This window comes from Amphiura filiformis, chromosome 10 (genome assembly GCF_039555335.1).
Source record: "Amphiura filiformis chromosome 10, Afil_fr2py, whole genome shotgun sequence".
NCBI classification, from domain to species: Eukaryota; Metazoa; Echinodermata; class Ophiuroidea; order Amphilepidida; family Amphiuridae; genus Amphiura; species Amphiura filiformis.
Window position 1 is genome coordinate 3,260,428 of NC_092637.1, and position 18,707 is coordinate 3,279,134.

The window sequence follows — 18,707 nt, forward strand, 5'->3', positions numbered from 1 at the left end:
CATCACTGTATGGCCCATCACTGGTCATGCGTGATATTCAAATTTGACAACTTCATGTGTTTGAGAATCTACCTGTCTTTTGTCTTTTTCGGATTGTTTTGTGTTTCCCATATTTAAACGCATCCAAACATACCAAAAGCTGGGTTTTGTTGATTTGTATTATGGTTCAACAAATCAGTGATTGCTGCTTTACCATGATAATCTATCACCAACACTACACCAACAAACAATTCCACTGCTCAGTGCCAGAAGTGGGTAAGTGCAATAAACAGCTCTGTGAATATTTGGTAATTTACACACAATATATTATTCTCATCTAGACATGATGGGTACATATGTCAGCCATTGCACTTACTCACATCTGGCACTGAGCAATCGAATTATTCGAATTGCTTCGAGCTAATTTGCCTATATTATAATGATATCATTTTAGTCAAAATGTTCCTGCAAAGTGGCGGTTTCCGGCCACCAGCTCCTAATGGGAAAGTGAAGATTTACGAGTGTGAAGGAGTACCGCTAGCCGAACATTGTATGCAGCCAAGTACCATGGAAGCTCTGAAGACGTGGCAAGCAAGGCAGGACGATGTCTTCGTTGTAACATACCCCAAAGCTGGTACAGTGTATTAGGGACTTGCAATAACTATCAGCTCTGGGAGGGTGAGATTTCAAAAAGGTGAAGACAATATTATCCATTTGAGTAAGGTTTGCAAATTGGGTAGGTCGGGCGGTTTCTTTAGTTACAAAGGCAGTGGGGTAACCACTTGGGGTTGGGAGAGGGGAAATTGCCCACCCCCTCACATACAGAAATGTTCGGGGATGAAAATTGGGGACGGCAACGAGTAAAGTGTCATTAAAATTACTAATTTGGATGAAAATTTGGCTTCGCTCCTTCACACTACAAAAGCTGGCCGTGCTGTACAAAGGTAATAAAATTGTCTTTTTGCCAGTTTGTCATTAAAGGACTTTGTTATGCGTCGATATCCATCAAAGAATAATGCTTATGGCGCATTGACACAACAGCGCAAATAAATAAATAAATAAATAAATAAATAAATAAATAAATAAATAAATAAATAAATAAATAAATAAATAAATAAATAAATAAATAAATAAATAAATAAATAAATAAATAAATAAATAAATAAATAAATATAACAATTCTGTCCGAAACTGGAAGCCAATGAACATCTATAGAACTTGGTGTTATTATGTTCCCTTTGTTTTGTATGAGTTTAAAAATAGTATCGTAACATCGATGCTTTAGAGGTGAGTCAGACGTTTGATCTACCAATCTGGTAATAAACACCAAAGTTAATGTGACTGTCAATCTAATCTTGAATTGACGGAGCAGGAATAAACTGTTTTTAGCCTCTTGTGTGATGTATTTCGAAGATAGAGAGAAGATGATTTTAAGATTGAGGATATGTGTGATGTGATCAAGCAAAATCAGTCGGAAGTCAGATATATTGATTTTCAGATCTAGCCAAACAAAGACAATAATTTCTTTTGTTGCATGTTGTTTTGAAGACACTTCAACTGTTCGTATCTTTGGAACTAAATGATCAATTTCAACGGGGTTTTATGCAAAATGTAGCTTAGCTGTATACAATCATTTTGAAAAATGTAATATGCCCGACTGATTTTGCTTGATCACGACATCACATATGATAGTCGACTTATCGCTCTTTGATATTCGTATTCAATATTTTGTTGTAGGAACCACTTGGACACAAGAAATAGTATCAGCAGTTATTAGAAAAGGAGATCTGGAACAGGTCAACAAGACTCATACTTATTTGCGAAATCCATTTCTCGAGGCTACAATTTTTAGTTCAACAAAGGTATTTTCAATTCATTAATACTATCATGTTAAATGAAACACGCAACAATACTGGTATATAAACGCTTTTTATTCGGAAGGGGAGTAAAAAACCCCAACAAAAATGCATGTGTGTGTGGGGGTGTGTGTGTTGGGGGGTCATCATGAACTACGCAGTCTTTTTGATTAATTTGTTTTGAGGAGGGATGTGCGAGGGGGGTGGGTATTAACATTTTCAAACCGAGACGGGGCTTATAAAATAATAATAATAATAATAATAATAATAATAAAAATAACAATTAACACTTTCGGCCAAGAAGAAAGAAGCAAAGAAAGCCATTTCTATCAAAACAATTAAACAATTTCTAAAAAGATAATAAAACCACTAGTTTAGCCTATCAATTTATTCTGGATTTAATCAATACTCTTCTCTTTCTGCATGCTTCTTCTTTCGGATCCCGGGTGTATAGGATATCGACGTCCCACCGACCCATGAAATTATAGACAAGATGAAGTCTCCACGTACCATCAAATCTCACCTACCAGGGCATCTATTGCCACCTGACGTCATGGAGAAGAAATCTAGGATTGTCTATGTAGCCAGGAATCCCAAGGATTTAGCTGTGTCATATTATTACTTTTCTATGGGGAATCCAACGCTACCCCAATATGATACATGGAATGACTTTTTTGACGATTTTTGTGCTGGTAAAAGTAAGTAATGATATCCTTATTTCAACTACAGTATTGACTTCACTGCTAATAACTTGACCCCCATAGAGACACTACTAAACACGAAAAACTTACATTTTCGTTATTTTAATCAGCCAGTTTGTTCTCAAAAAATAATACAAACCTCAATTAAAAGTAGTTTCTAATAGCAGCCTAGGAAGCAACTACAAATCAATGGGAAGCCAACATGATCGCAAAAGCTTGCAATTAAAAACTTTTACCATCTATCTTCGTATATTATTTATATGGGACTATTTCAGGAAGATCGAGCTGTGCACAATACTATGTAATTGGAACCTTTCCTGCATATCATTAATATTAAATGTTGCTGATACTAAAACAAAATACCCGATGATTGTATGAAGTTAGCAACTACAAGCTTGACCGTCGTTTAATCTGAACTAAAGGTAAACTTCTAGTGCATCGCCATAAATGCTTATGAACCCAACCCCTCATATAGGGGGTTTGGTATCATTCCTACCAGAATGCATGATTTGAATGCAATTTACTCTGAATAGCTTTTGGCGGGAAAAGGTAATCGAACTATACAAAGGGTCATCAACCACTGACACTTGCTGGTGTCGACTTGCAATCTACTGATTGCGTCAAAATTTTGGGTGTGAAGATAACTCATGATCTTAAATGGGATGTGCACACTACAGATGTCATCAAAAAGAGCTACAGGGCGTTTGTTCATGCTCACCACGCTGAAGCGGTTCGGTCTAGATCTGGATGACCTTAAAACCATCTACATAGGCTTTATAAGACCGCTTGTTGAGTACGCTGTTCCAGCGTGGCATCCAGGTTTGACCGAGCAGCAGCATTACGCCCTGGAGCGCGTCCAAAAACGGGCATGCAAAATCATGCTGGGCTACAAATTTACATCTTATCAAGATGCTCTAGAACGTTGCAAATTGACTGAGCTGAGATCACGTCGCGATCAAATCTGTCTTAAGTTTGCCAACAAACTCCTGGAGCAGCCTGACTTCCGTAGCTGGCTTCCAGGTTACAGGAAGGAGATTGGTAGGAACCTGCGAAACGCTAACCACCTGTCTTTACCTAAGGTGCGCCTTCAAAGATACGCGCGTAGTCCCATCCCATACATGGTTCAGCTGTGGAACAAGGATGCTTCAGGAGCAGGTCAATAATTTCTTGCTAGCTTGTTTGCAGTTATATTTAGTTTGTATGTGATTTCGTTTTGGATTTCATGCTGATGTAAGATATATTTTGTGTTTTGTTGTTGCCAATTTCTTTGTAGCATGTATGTAATTCAGCCGTTTGGCTGCCATATGCTTTGTTGTAATAAACCTTTAATAATAATAATAATAATAATAATAATAATAATAATAATTATACCTAGGTAACACAGCAAAATAGGTCTAGTACCATGAGGTCAATTGACCTATATTCTTGAAACATTCTAGATTGCGCAATCCTATCTTTGTTTGAATTGTTATATCATAACACACATTTTGACACTTCTTTTGTCACAATCGGAGCATAAAAATATGACATTTGACCTTTATCGAAATAACTCAAGAATGGTAGCCTACACTATACATATAGGACAAACACACTTGTTAGGACAAACTAACACCAGTGTTACCTCCCGACGCCCGGCTCACCAACTATAAAAGGTTTCGAAAACCTCGTCGATGACGGCAATGATGATGACGATGATGAAGACTGTGAAGCCTAAGACGACGATGGTAATGACGATGATGAGCACGACGATGACTATGATGAAGATGGCAATGAGGATGATGGTGATGATACGGTAGTGATGATTATGATAATGAAGATAATGATATGATGATGAAGACGACGAACAAACTATCTCACCTTGTATCTCCTCTATTATTTTATAGCTGTGTATGGTCCTTGGTGGAATCATTACCTGTATTACTGGAAGCTACGCCACGAGCCTAATGTACTGTTTCTCAAGTTTGAAAACATGAAAAAGGTAATGATTATTGCACCGATTATTATTAACAGGTATATCTTTTATACTGTCAATGTACTGTTATGTTTATCTTACAAATTCTGCTGCCACCTTACACAAACCATCTTGTTATTCAACTTAAAATGGACAGAAACCCTTCCCGGCAGTTATTAATAATATATATTATTTCAACATTTTAGGTAAAGAATAGCAAAATTAAACTTTGACGGAAATTGGCTTTAATAGTATTGACAAAATAAGTTTTCAGGTGTTTTTGAAAAGACTTTTTGCCGAAATCGACGGTCGCAACACTTTGGCTTTGAGTGATTTTTCAAAATTGTCCGTTTCACGTAATCCTATAATAATACATTTTTTAAGTATTAAAATAAAGTTTAATAGTGTGAACCTTAAATTTCAATTTCAAATGGAAACGGGCCACTAAGAGAAAATAGTGGAGGAGAATCGACTCCGTCATTAATAACATAACCTTCAAACAAGGTTTCTTTGTCCTTTACCTACCCCACTATGTGTTGCAACCGACGAAATGGCCCTTTTCAGAATTTTGTCAGACCAACCCACAAGCGAGTACAATTTGCAACAATGGTAAATTTGGAACTGTTCGGGTGTGATAATGTAATATGCCCAAGAGGTATTAGAAAGGCTTTTTGGTGGCAACGAATCTTTAGTAGGAAGGCACTACGTGTATGTCATAGACCAAGGGACAGCCGACAATGATACTCCTTCTAAAGGCAAAGTCTACACGCATAATAGCTTTATCCTGAAGAAGTCAGAGCTAAACTTTGCGAGCGCTTGACAGGTTCATACAGGTCCAAAGACAGGGAACCCTATACATTCTGAATCAGTATGAAATGTATGCTTTCTATTTTGTTTTATTCTGATTTTATTGTATTTTCAGGATCTTAAAGGAACTGTAGAACGAATTGGACATTTCCTAGAATACACCTTTTCAGATGATGTACTTGACAGAATAGTCAGTCATTGTACATTTGAAAACATGAAGGCTAACCCGATGACAAATCCAGATACACTAAGATTTATGAAAACCAATGTGGAATCAATTGACAACAATAACATTATTCCAAAGGATAGCCACCCATTCATGCGTAAAGGTGAGAAAGTACGCGAGATATGGAACTGGTGTCGTCACTTATGCGATCCCTTTGTTTTTCAAAGAATGAGGGCCATTAATCGAGGATTCGAACATTACCTTTCATATGCAGAGATCGATAACTCACGTTTCATTAAGGTTACACGAAGAAACGTATAAAAACGTATAAAAGACGTTTAAAGTTGTTCTCTAAAACCGCGTTTTCTCAGCAATCAAATATCGCAGTGAGTCAAATGTTGGTGCATGGATGTATCTTAACATTATTTTTGTTTGTTTATACAAATTTTTAGAATCCGTTTGAAAATCCTTCGTTTAAATCATTTTTTACGCACCATGTTCACAAGATCAAAAACACGTTCCATGCAGTTTTTTTCAAATATTCGCTCCGTATAAAACTACGCCGAGTGATTGTTTTCTCCTTTTTTGTATTGTACTACAAATCGACCAAAGAAATAATGTTGCCATGGGGAAGAACCAAAAACAGTACCGATTAAATTTTATTAGCCCGTTTTTGGGAACAATTTTCGAGACATAGGGCCTGCACTTTGGCTCGTTTTTTGCAGGTTTACATGGTCCAATAATCACAAGATGACTGACATGTGGTAACAAAGGAAGCAGTCACTGCAATTTGATTATGTCCCATATGATTGGCCATTCAAGACACCCCTGTGAATATACTATAGCGGCCTTTTCAAAATATAATACCTGTTTGCTTGACTGCATTGACAATACCCGGGAACAATACACACAGTATATGCATTGGACAAACTTTTTACAATAAGCATGATAAGTGATGATGTGACCTCCAGATTTATACATCGTTCGTCTCGCACACTGACGACATTTGATTGAATGGACTGCGCCGTGATTACGGTGAAGGACACCGGTTCAAATCCTTTGTTTGGAGCCAATCGATAAAAGCATGCAGGGCCTCTATACCCTATACCCATGTACAGTTTATCCCTTACATAACCTATGTTTGAATAATCCGCGCTACAAAGTCCCATTCAGTGATCCCAGCGAATGTGAAAAAAAAAATCAAATTGTTACGTGTATAAATTTTTTAATGAAAAACAAATGGCAAAAAAACAAAACAGGAAAACGACAGTATTGACGAAGTTGAAGCCCCATTCAAATACATGTAGCTAATTTATATACTGTCAGTACCGGTATATAAATTACAGACTCACGTAAATGCATTATTTTTTGTCTTAGACACACGGCTTTCGGCTGAACCACTACACTAGCAAGCTATGTTAGCACATCTATGACAATGACGAAAGGTACAAAATCAGCCATAGGCCTTTTATGACCTTTGACATTCTTTTGTGGCGTGGTCTTTCAATTCACGCCGAGTGTCCTTGACAGGTTCGACTATGCTTCAGTGGTCATGAAAGAATTCAAAAGATAATCTCTGCCCCAATAATCTCAGGCAATTATCTGAAACTGCTCCTCGGATCATAAGAACTCAGTCCTCAAATGATAGTCATAATAATGTCCAAAATATAAAAATTACTGACTATCATTGAAGACTGAGTTCCGCAGTCTAGTATCCAAAATCTGAATTTTGATGATTTTTACGATCGTCGGGATGAAAAAAAAAATATAAATCAAAGAAAATAAAGAAAAAAATAAATAAAACAAGAAAAGAAAAAAAAAGACAAAGAAAATTAACCAAATTAAGGGATCTGGAATGAGCGTTTTGAGCGTTTCGATAGTATTTTTTGTGGGACATCAGAGCACATCAGACATATCGAATTGCATTCTGAATACGAAGAATGTCTTTCTGATATCAAATAAATTTCATTGTTTGGAATTCACGATATAATACAAATTTTATGACAAATTATTAAAATTTGATATTTTTCACATTTTGATATATAACAGTCCTCGAAGTAAATATCATAAATCTAATGATATATTCTTAAACAGTCCCTGGCATACCATACATGTATAGGCCTATGTATAGTACATTAGTCTGCTTTATCTGTTTTGTGCTGTTTAAGCAAATTTAAACATAATTTCCATAAAATGTAAGCTTTTACTCTCAGATATGTCCCTTTCATTGTAGGTGGGATGAAATGCCGACGATCAATTGAAAATTTTGACCTTTCGTATTGAAGATATGGATTTTTTCCCAAAACACCAAAAAAATTAGGTCTGTTGGGAAAAAAATCTATATCTTCAATATGAAAGGTCAAAATTTTCAATTGACCGTCGGCTTTTCCTCCTGCTACATACACTTTAAGAATATATCATTAGATTTATATAATTTACTTCGAGGACTGTTATATATCAAAATTTTGAAAAATATCAATTTTTTATAATTTGTCATAAAATTTGTATTATATTGTGATTTTCAAAAAATGAAAATTATTTGATATCAGAAAGACATGCTTCGTATTCAGAATGCAATTTGATAGGTCTGAGGTGCTCTCATGTCCCACAAAAAATACTGTCGAAACGCAATAAACGCTCATTTTAGATCCCTATTCCAATTAAAATTCTACCAGGGTTCGAACCCACAACCTTTTATTTAACAGTCGAGATCGAATACCACTACGCTGTGAGTGCTTCTGCCAGAAATGCGTTTGTTCATCATACTTATTGATTACGGAATAAATCGCAAACACATGATATATATATATTACTTGTCTATACGCTGGCGAAGTTACGTAATAATCGGATTAACTACCATAGCAATAGGTGAAAACAATTTTTGAATATACCGCGCTGCACTGATACTTTCACGCGGTACTCTGCATTGAACCATATCATGCTGATCCCTTGAAAAAACCAGTATTGTGTTCAATCTATGATTGCAGACATACACAGGTGATTAGTTCAACCTGCTTGTAGTGCAGCGCGATATGTTCAAAATTGTTTTCACCTATTACTATGGTAGTTAATCCGATTTATTACGTAACTTCGCCAGCGTATTACTAATAAATACGTATATAATCTCCAATCAATAATGAACCTTGCCTCCGGCTATGCGGTTCCTATGCAAATGTTGACTAGTAAATTAATATAGGCGTTGTAGCAGATGACAGTGCTCATTCAAGCCTGTCAAGGTCAGTTAGTAGCCACTTGCTGAATGGATGGCCATTATCAGCTATCAAAGAGATGCCTTGTGCAGCTGCCAATCACAGTAGAGGTTTGATAACATTTGGTTAAAAACCCAAATGTGATATAAGGACAAAGCTGTGCATGTTGGTACTTAATTGTTTGGATTCTTATGTTGAAATTCCCTTGTATTAGTATTTTTATGTGTAGTGTATATTGTTCATAAATTATATAGCTTTTAAATTTTGGGCATTTTTGCTCTGTTGCACTGTACCATTATGGAATTTGAGCAAATAAATTACCGACACAAGCAGGTATACAGTGTATTATTTTATTTTTATTTCGTATCTCAGGAGCACAGCTCACTTGGTAAGGCGTCAGAATTTGGTACACGAGCGCTTCGAACTTTAAATCGGAAGGTGGTGAGTTCGAGCCTCATCACGGTCACATTAATTTTATAAACCAAATATTGTTCGAACTTTTCATATTTGTTTTTCTTTTATTGTTTCTTTTTCTTTGTCTTTTTTTTCCTTGTTTTATTTAATTTTTTCTTTATTTTTCTTTGATTCATATTGCCAGGGTAAGGAGTGGAGGGAACTAACGGCCCATTCAGTGATTTTTTTCATCTGGACGATCGTAAAAATCATCAAAATTCAGATTTTGTACTAGACTGCGGAACTCAGTCTTCAATGATATAGTCAGTAATAATCTTTTGATCATTATATGACTATTCGCTTTACTTTATGCACAGTTCCGCCATTATGCACTATGTGCGGGGAGAGCCTCGAACTGGCAGCATACATGAATGGGAATTGAACTAGTCATAACGTTATGTGTAAGGTTACATATTTCTTCCTTTCATGTATGCTGCCAGTTCGAGGCTCTCCCCGCACATAGTGCATAATGGCGGAACCGTGCAAGTAGCGAATCATCATCCGAAGAGCAGTTTCAGACAATTGCTTGGGATTGTTGGGGCAGAGGTTATCTTTTGAATTCTTTCATGACCGCTGAAGCAGAGTCAAACCTGTCAAGAACACTCGGCGTGAATTGAACTGATTGAATTTAAATACTGACAGTATATAAATTAGCTACATGTAGGCCTATTTGAATGGGGCTTCAACTTCGTCGATACTGCCGTTTTCTTGGGTTTTTTGCCATTTTTTTCATTAAAACAATTTATAAAAGTAACAATTTGATTTTTTTTTCCACTTTCGCTGGGATCACTGAATGGGGCTTTGCAACGCGATATATTCAAAACTTGTATTCACCTACTGTTATAGCATTAATCCGATTATTACACAACTTCGCCAGCGTATTCAAGACATCCAATGCAAATAATCACCTAGATTATGACGTTCATACCGTAAATATGGCGGAGTACTCAAATTCATTCAACAAAAGCATGATTACAAGCTATTGCAATCTACCGCGTCAGCTCGTCTCACACACATAACAAATGCACTATAGGATCAAATAGGTTGACGACAACGTTTGATTGAATGCACTGCATTGCGCCATGATTACGGTGAAGGACACCGGTTCAAATCCTTTGTATGGAGCTAATCAATCATTTCACGCACATCCTCTATTATTGCCCGGGATGATTGCACACTGTAAAAGAGCTATTGTTATAATGTTTGATGAAATCGTGTTTAACTATTTGCTTAAGAAAGGCACAATACAGATAAAGCAGACAGATTTACTACATGTGGTACATGTATATACATATAGGGAATGTGTTCGAGCATTACCTAATTATAATAGGGGCGTATCCAAAAATGAATTCACACCCCTTTCAAATGTCGAGCCAAAGTGCAGGCCCTATGATCTTGTACCACAAAACACTGTTATGTTACATTATCGATATCTGGATTGTGGAACATTAATTTTGATTTCTAACTGTCTACATTATTTCTCAAAAGTATGTCGATTCCTTTACCATTTGAATTTCACTCCAAATTTAAGCTACTTTTGCAAAAATCGAGGTTTTTCGCCATCGATACCTCCGACATTTACAGCGGTGATGAGATTGTTTATCATAAGAGCCTGGTATGCACTATTCCATAATAGTCAGTTTGAAATCAATCGATTTCACAGATCACTCAGTAGCTCAATCGGTTAGCGCGCTGGACTTACGTTCGACTATATAATACTATAGTTTTGAGCTGGAAAACTTTGGTACGTGTTCGAGTCCCTAGTGGTCCATTCCATCTATTTTATTTTATTTTCTCTCACTTTTTTCTTTTTTCTTGTTCGTTTCTTTCTTTCTGACTGCAGCGATTGATTGTTTTTGCCCGTTTTTTTTTCATTATATAATTCAGGAATTTTTAGGCTATACTAGTCTAATAGGCGCGGCCTATGAATATATTTTTACAAATTAGATTAACAAAATATTGGTTGTTGGTTTTGTTACTGTTGTTGTAGTTATTGTTGTAGGCCTATATATTGCATAATCAGGGTATAAATAGGCATACTAGGCCTAGTATAGCCTATAGAAGCATTGATTTATTTCACGACAGATATCATCCAGGATAATTTTAAAAATTGAAAATTTAGAAAATCCAAAGGAAAATGGCCGAAAACGGCTGCCCACAATCACCCCCCCCACCAGCCCATATGGTCCTATCATGGTCGCCCCTTCCCTATCCCTGCAACATATAGGATGACTCACGAGCCGCGGTTTGTCCGTGGCCCTAGTTCAGATTGATACACTATTGTACGCGTGAGTTCATTCTTTTCTGCATGGCTGTTTCCATTATTAACTTACGCCCCTCTGGAATCAAGGCTTGAAAATCAATTGCATTTAACCTTAATACTACACACACTTGCAGAGTTTTGTGCGTGACGTATGCGTTTTCAATTCTCGCGTCTCTCAGATGTGATCAGCACAACCTCTCGTTTGATACTAGCCCAAACCCTAACCTCAACCTTAACCACAATCCTAACCCTAACCTAAACCTAATCCTAATAACCTAACCATATACCTTAACCCTAACTCTAAACTCTAGCCATAACCTTAAGTGTTGGTGGTATTTCAGCCCATTATGGTAGCAAAAAACAATACGCCGGACAGGGAACGGAGGCATTGTCAGGTGATGCTAAGTGGCTTGCTCAGTAAACAAGGTCGCGGTGTGTGTTCCATGATATGATTCAATCAGCTAATCACTAAAAAGTGTTCTCTGCATGGTAGTGCCTATTTCCTTACCTAATATTGCAGACATTTTCCATCGTAAAAATATGGGTCAAAAAGATCAACAATTTTTTTTTCAATTTTGACAAACATATTTAGTCGAAAGTAATTCTTGAATTTGAAAAAACAGTTACCAGCTTTGTGTTTAAAAAAAAATGAAGTTTTCATCGATTTGTAAATTTAAGGTATTGTTATTGTGGAAGTAAAAATACAAAATCAATTTTATTTTCAGAATCTGCTGTACTAGTTAGATTTCTTGCATCATTTCCTTTCTGAAAAAGTATTCTTTATCATTACTTTTAAAGATACAGTACAAAACAATGTCTAAAGTTTTCCACTTTAGGGACTCTGCCTGCCCCCTAAGATTATTTATTTTACTAATAAGCAGTACAAAGTCACTGTTGTTTATATCACTCCATATATGTTTTTCGCAGGTAAAGTTGGTGATTGGAAGAGTCACTTCACAGTATCACAGAATGAGGCTATGGACGCACTAATACGAGAGAAGTTGGCCGGAAGTGGACTCGTATTTGAATGTTAATTGGGCGCACGAAATAGTGACTTAAGGATACTAGTGCACTGGATGGAATCAGGGTCATAGCCAGGAGGAGCTGGAGTTGGAGCGCATTGCTCCCCAACTCACGAAATTTTCTCAGGGATAAAATAGGGACGCCAAAGAGTAAAGTGTCAAGGCGCTTTTGAAAACATGAAATTCTATCAAATTCCAGCGCTTTATCAACTGAGCTAAAGGAATTGAGACACAGATTTGCAGGTTTACTTGTTCGTAAATAACTATGTGTATCGATGATTAGCTCAAAACCCTTTACACTTTTGTGGATGGGGCTCTTCATTATATTTGCATGTTTTAAAAGCGCTCGATAGTAAGCACATATGCTAATTATCGAGTTTTTACGGTATAAGGATAATTATGGGTGTAACAATATCATGGCCGGAACTGGAGGCGTGAGTGTCGGCTGAAATTCGGGATGGCGCTGTTCAGGGGATCGTATCTCTAAAGTTTGTCTCAAAAAATATAATTTAAATAAAAATATAATCTTTATTTAAGACATTGGTTTGATAAATATTAAAAATAAAACTTATTTTCTTGTATTTTCACGTGTATTTCAGTGGGGGCGATTATTTAGTGGTGTGCGCCTCTGAAAATGTATTTCAAATGCCGATAAATGCAGCTCGCTTTCCACATGGAATGTTAAAATTCAAAATAAATTTACATCCATTACGTAAATATAGATCGATGTAAAAATCATCAAAATCAGATTTTTGTGCCTTTGTCATAGCCTGCTAGTGGTTCAGCCGAAAGCCGTATATTTAAGACAAAATAAGGCATTTACATGAATGTAATTTATATACTGATAGTATATAAATTAGCGACATGTATTTGAATGGAGGCTTCAACTTCGGCAATACTGCTGTTTTCTTGGGTTTTTTTTGCCAACTCTTTCATTTAAAAAAACCAAATGACAATTTGAATGACTTATCCTTCACTTTTAAGCAATTTATAAACAATTTGATTTGTGTACGCCATGGGCGGGTTAACTCTGAATTGACACTTAATTTAGGTGTACTTTGTCTTGCATCCATTCTCTACCATGGAAAGTTTGCTATATCTTTATAAATATAATGATTGTTTGTTCTAGATTTGGGTTTTAGCATTTCATATTTGAAATAACTAATGTTTAATTGCAATATTTCGAAACCACAAACCCAAACTGGGTGCTATGATGTACGAGATTGGGCTACAAGTATGCATTTTACCAAGTTGGCAATATGAATTTACTTATTTTGCATATGCATGACTTTCTTTATTATACTCAAAAACGGATTTTATTATACGAAAGTTATCTAGTACACATAGACTCCTTCACAGCCGAATTCTGTCGTGTCTTTTTGCGACTGAGCCACATGCAGACTGGGGCTTGGGCAAAGTATCTGTTTTTTACTATAACATATGAGGAAGGTCATACAATGTTTTTGTCCAGACAGTCCTAGACACCCTGCCGGATTACCGATAACAGTGTATGACTAATCATAGATAGACTAATTGAATTTGATCACCAAACGATTATTTTGTAAACAGATAATACTGTGTGATTATTTACGAATGAAAATTAAGAAAAAAATGCTAGAAATGAAATAATTAATATATTAAACATACATTTTGTTTTCCTGTTGAAAACCCTGTGTTAGCATGATTAAAAATGGTATCATCCCCTTAAACATCTGTACAACCACAGATCTGTGCTACTTCATCTTAGAGATTCTTTTCACAAGGCAGGCATTTTACAGAGGCACAGCATGAGTCCTCATGGGACTGTTACCATATCTATTGGTCCTGTACCTTGGGACATGGTAAGTGCTGGATCTTCTAAGACACATACCATGGGAACTCTTGTTGAAAGGGAACAGGTGAGTATATTTCTCAGAGGTGGTACAATTCTTTGCAAATTGACAGCAAAGGTGATGACGCCTTTCTTCAAGCGATTGGAGACCCGTGAGGGACAATGCATCTGTGTACGAGGTATATGTTGAACCAAGAATGATGCGGCAGGCCCTTTTTTGGATTCTTTCAATCCGTTGAGTTTGCTGGATGGTGATACTGCCGTGCCATACAGGCGTAGCATACTCAACAGTGGGACGAACATATCCCACGTACACAGAAACAAGGTCCTCCACGGGTACTCCAAAACGCTTCAGTCTGCTCAGCATGTAAATTCTGCGACTGCTTTTAGAAATCATACTGTTGACTTGTAAGTCCCAGCATAGGTCTGACTGAACAGTAAGGCCTAGAATCTTGGTTTCATTCACCAACTCAAGCTTTTTTCCAGCAATAACAAGATCAGGTGGGTTGGGCGGCTGCCTTTTGAAGCAGATTTGCATAACCTTACATTTGGAGGGAGTAAGCTTGAGGTGGTTCATGTTGGCCCAATCATCCAGGTTCTGGACATCCAAATCTATCTGAGAAGGCTGGTTGGCAGGACGGACTTCCGCAAGGCTCAGGTCGTCGACATACTTGAAGCTGCAAGCTTTGGCATTTTCAGAAGCATCATTGATAAGAGCAATAAAAATAATGGGACCCAGTAAGGTGCCTTGTGGCACGCCACATGAAAGAGTCTCCCACTCAGATAGTGCAGATTGATATTGCACTCTATGACGCCGGGATGTGAGGAAATTGGCAATCCATGGGATGAGCTCACTTCTAACACCAAGGTTATACAGCTTCTGAATGGCCAGGGTGTGGTCGACGCAGTCGAAAGCCTTGGATAAGTCCGTATCCACCAACGTACCGACTGTTTTGTTTTTATCAGTACCCTTGTAGAGCACATCGAGAAGTTCTATCATACAGTGAGTAGTTGAGGATCGTTTAATGCTCCCATACTGATAACGATCAATTGAGCTGGAAATATCCTCAACTATCTATCTGGATACAAAACTTTCACTGACCTTAGCCAGAAGAGCAGTTAGGGAGATAAGCCTGAGCTTAGCACTTGTTGCACTTGTTGCTGGCATTTCTTTAGGGATAGGCACAATAGTGGCATCCTTCCATATTTGGGGAACATATCTCTCAGCAAAGGATGCATTAAGTATGTCAGCATCGGGGGTACTAAACTCACATGCAAACTCCTTTAAAAGTTTACCTGGCAGTCCATCAGGACCGGCTCATTTCTTAGCATTCAATTTTCTCAATTCTCTATACATCTCCCAGACATGAATTTGAGGTGGTGGTTTGGAAGGCAAGAAAGCAGGTAAGTCGCCATGATTGACAGGGGGCCTGCTTTGCAAAACAGAAGCAAAGTTCAGGTTAATTGCTTCAGCAATTGCTTTCTCGTCATTCTGGGGAATGCCAGAGCAGAGATAATAGGGCGCTGTCTGTTCTTGTTGCAGATCATTTGGATGCCCTTGTGCCATCCTGATGGATCACTGTTTTTGAGGTTCTGGAGACGGTCTCTATAATAGCACTTTTTGGCTTGGCTAATGGTACGAATCACTTTGTTGCGAAGAAAACGCCATCAGTAAGTTTTGCCCTCTGTAAAAGCAGCTTGACGTTTTTTTAATGAGGTTTTTGATCTCAGGAGTGATCCATGGTTTATCACTAGAGTGAAGTTTGACCACTTTAGATGGAAAATGGGTATCAATGGCTGAACTAACAGTGGAGTAAAAGCACCAGTCTTGTCCTGAGTGCTTTTAGCATTAAGAACCTCCTTCCAGGTGTGATCAGTGATCCATCTCCCAAATACATGCATACGAGATTTGAGCAAAGGTCTAACATTTCCTTTTTGCACTCTACCACCTATCACTCTACTATTTCTAGGAGACCAGTAGATGGTGTTATGGTCACTAAGACCTACAGGAGAACTTACAGAAGGGATATTGTACAAGTTCTTAACATTGGTAATTATCAAGTCTAAGATTGCATTCTTACGAGTTGGTTTGTTTACAACCTGACTCAGAGAGTGGGCTCGACAAATGGGGTTAATGTCAGTCCTATTGAAGTCTCCTAGGAGGGCAATGCCCATGTCAGGATGCTTAATTTTGAGTTCATCTAGAGTTGTAATTATGTGGTCGACCAACATATCACGATGTTCTGATTCAGGGGGGACGTAGACTGCGCAAACCGCTATTCCAGATACTTGACATGGTAATCGATAAGGGCGAACCCACAACCAGATACACTCTAGCTCATCAGGAACTTTGATATCAGTTAAAACAGTTACTGGGATATTGTCTCTTGTGTAAACTGCGACTCCACCTCCACGTTTAACAGCTCTAGTTCTGGTGAAGAGATTAAAACCATCCAGTGCTAGGAATTCATCTAGGATCATGCCAGACTGCCAGGTTTCTGTTAACACAGCAATGTCAATTTGGTCGAAGATCTGTCTGATGGAGAAGAATATCCAGTTCATCTCTTTTATTCAATGCTGATCGGGTGTTGGTAAGGAAGAATCCAGGTAGGGTAGAATAATCATACGTTTCTGAGTTAGTAATGGATTTGTCAGTTCTGGACGAACTGGGGTCAGCACAGAAGGGGGGCGTGGCACATGAAGAGTTTTAGAGGGTCTGTGTCCCTCAATGATAGTGATTTGGTTCTGGCGAAAGCGTCCTCCACGACAACCACGTTTAGTTCTTTTCAGATATTTCTGGATGTCATCACATTGTTCTTGGATATCGGGGCTTGGTATTAGACTGGAACTGTTCAGGCTTTTCAGGAAACTGGGTGTATATGATAACCTGACCATATTAAGTCATGTATTGAAAGTACGTATACACTGCACAGGGCTGACATTATGTCCACTTATATGTACGTGGATTCCAATTTATAGATACGGAAATAGTAATGTCACCCTTATGTTAAATAATACGCTACAACACAGTCAGATATGTGTACACGGTAAAGCTTACGAGTTCTGTAGTAGTCAGAGCGGCACGATTATTAGCAAAATTACACAATTGATGCAGTTCTATAGTTACTATGACGGTGCAGATGAGGCACAAACACATAAAAACAGCAGCCACAACACGATGAATAGAAAACAATGGTGTAAAATGATGTAAAATAACTCAATAATGCAGGAACCAAATTTCCTACGTCTTGTCAGCTGATTGTAGCGCCCTCTACAAAATGTTATAATGCATATGTGAAGGATTTTAATACACTTAGTCTTTGAACTGCTATGGATGCTATTATCGATAAAGGGGCGACTAAAGTATCAGAAGCATTGCGGTCTTGGTAAAGAAACCTTTTTAGGTGATCCAAGTATTTTACATGCTGAAATCAACACAATCATGAGTGTTGTATTGGGCTAGCTAATGTGCTTACAGTCCATTTCATTCAAAGAAAGGAACTTGCAAACCAGAAATATTTTATGTAGTCAATGCACTACTGCCTGCCAGTGTTGTCGGAGGAGATCTAGTTTACGTCAAAGGACGTACCTCTTCCAAGAAAGGAAATTATGTTCTTCTGTCGACTTGCTGAAGTCTGGTTTATGAAACAACACATCTGTCAATATAAGTGAGGACAACCACCCGATACAGACAATAGTACACATTGACCAATATGTACTACATACAAATAGTAACCATTAGGCAATGTGCAAAATTATATGTCCATATACTGCCGTGTATGCAGTACCCATTTCCCAATGTTACTAACATGTACTACAGCGTACTTACTAGCCAGCGTGGACGAGTTGGTCACCGCCCAAGCCGATTGCAGCCTTGCAAACCAAATTTTGCCCAACCCTATATTGTAGTGGCCGATATTATGGGCGCATTACACCAAATCACTGCGCGAAAGGTGCAATTGTGATGAGTTTGTTTGTTTGTTTTAAATGATCTTCCCGTAGGAACTCGACAACAACCCATAATAGGAGAGGGTTACGGCCCGCACTACCCCACCCTCGGTCTACGCCAAGCTGGCCCAACTAGGCCAATTTCTACAAACTTTTACGTCTTTCAGGAAATGCCATTTTGTAAGACTTGCATCTTGACAATCCATTTTGGACGGTACAATATTTGCTCTAGCCTTTTGGGTAACGAGAAAGGACTAACTGATTCCAGTCTCTAACAAGTTCCAGTTAAAAGTATATGGCTACTGGAGATGATGTCATGCGCGTATTTGGGTGGGGCTTTGGGGGCGCCAGCCTCCCGGTGTAAAAGCAGGGGGCGGCTAAAACTAAGGGGCGGTGGAAGAAGGGGTGGCAAAAAGTGGGGCGGCGAAAGAAGAAGCGACGGCAAATAGTATTAGAAGAAGAAAGGGCGGAAAAAATTTGAAAAAGTATACAAATTTGTGACTATAGCCTACATTTATTGC

General features: G+C 37.9%; 1 protein-coding gene across 1 annotated transcript; it reads left to right on the top strand.

The window, feature by feature from the left end:
* Positions 1-438: 438 nt before the first annotated feature.
* Positions 439-12,419, top strand: LOC140163328 (sulfotransferase 1C1-like). Its single transcript, XM_072186726.1, has 6 exons — positions 439-613; positions 1,717-1,841; positions 2,290-2,533; positions 4,420-4,514; positions 5,410-5,623; positions 12,313-12,419. The coding sequence occupies exons 1-6, from the start codon at positions 439-441 to the stop codon at positions 12,417-12,419; spliced, it is 960 nt and encodes a 319-aa protein (XP_072042827.1).
* Positions 12,420-18,707: the final 6,288 nt, after the last annotated feature.